At 51.4% G+C, this 1,287-nt stretch overlaps 1 protein-coding gene across 1 annotated transcript; it reads right to left on the bottom strand.

Moving 5' to 3' along the window:
• Positions 1-409: 409 nt before the first annotated feature.
• PV08_12108 (uncharacterized protein) lies at positions 410-1,240 on the bottom strand (the record flags this gene model as incomplete). Its single annotated transcript, XM_016386415.1, has 1 exon — positions 410-1,240. One exon carries the CDS (start codon positions 1,238-1,240, stop codon positions 410-412), a length of 831 nt encoding a protein of 276 aa, XP_016229857.1.
• Between the last annotated feature and the right edge of the window lie 47 nt (positions 1,241-1,287).

The following is a 1,287-nucleotide window of genomic DNA, read 5'->3' as shown; positions in this document are numbered from 1 at the left end:
GACGAATGTTGAAGTGACGAATGTTGAAGTGACGAATGTTGAAGGAACTAGGGATTTCGTCATGGAGTCCATGCCGAAACCAAATATACCTCACGAATGTTGAAGTCACGAATATTGAAGCGACGAATAGTTTGGTCATGAAGTTCATGACGAAATACAGAAGAGAATTCCCGAGGGCGGTTGCGAAAACATCGATACATTGGTGCTCCATAAGAGCCAAGTTGAATGTTGATAAACTCCTGAGCACACATTCATCACTCCAGCCCTTAATCGTGTTGTCCAACTACAGAATACATTCGGCAAAGAGAAAGTCAGGAATTGATGACTTTGATCAACTCTTTGCTCTGGTTGATCATTGTCTCTCGATCTCCTTTCAGCTCGCGTTGGGGATATCATCAACCCTAAACCATTACCAGAACGTTGTTACTGGACGCCAGTGTGCATAAGACTCGGGCCAGTCGAAATCGACCGGCATATACACTCCGCCCTTATCAACACAGTGGTCTAGAAGCGGAGGAAGAATTGTGTTGACCAGCGTGTCGAGTGGGATACCACGTTGTTTTTCGCATATGCACCTCATCCGCCGGAAGCCATGAAGTTTGAGTTTGGAGTCGTGTTTGACTCCGCTTCCTTTTTGCCTTTCGACCGCAGTTCCTAGCTTCTTTGCGAGATCCCGTGCTCGCTTGATGGCGCCCCCAAGACAGATATGATCGTGCTCGGTGTGGGTGGCGAATTTGCGTGAGAGGAAGAGGTCGTCGGGAGTGCCGAAGTCCACCCTGGTCCGACAGTTCAACCCGATCAGGGACTCAATCATGGTGGGTTCAACTCTGTGGACGTCGGGGCTCACGAAACGAACCTCCAAGCGACCAGGGCCAAGTCTCTTCAGCCATTGAGTGACGGGTTTGCTGATCATCTCCAGCCCCCATTCGTTCCCTTTCGCGGCCCCCGAGTACAGCACTACCATGCTTAAGCCTGATTCTTTCGGGGGTGCGGCTGGTAGGCGGTTGAGCTGACATGCAGGGATGTAGAGTGTCACCTCGCCAGGCATGGTCCATAAACAGTTGTTGAGGATACACGAGGTGAGGATGGCGTCTGCGAAAAGCCACTTCTGGCAACGTCTGCTGCTGGCGAAGGTGACTTTGTGGTCTCGCTCTGTGATAAACGAGGACTGGATGTGTTTGAAGATTCTCACCCAAATCTCGACGGGAAGACGCGGCAGCGCGCGCTCTCTCTTTTCCATCACGTCTCGGGCTCGGCGGAGTGAGGCTTCGTCGTTCGTTTTGGTCT

This window comes from Exophiala spinifera (assembly GCF_000836115.1).
Source record: "Exophiala spinifera strain CBS 89968 unplaced genomic scaffold supercont1.26, whole genome shotgun sequence".
NCBI classification, from domain to species: Eukaryota; Fungi; Ascomycota; class Eurotiomycetes; order Chaetothyriales; family Herpotrichiellaceae; genus Exophiala; species Exophiala spinifera.
This window is presented reverse-complemented; position numbering and strand designations above follow the sequence as displayed.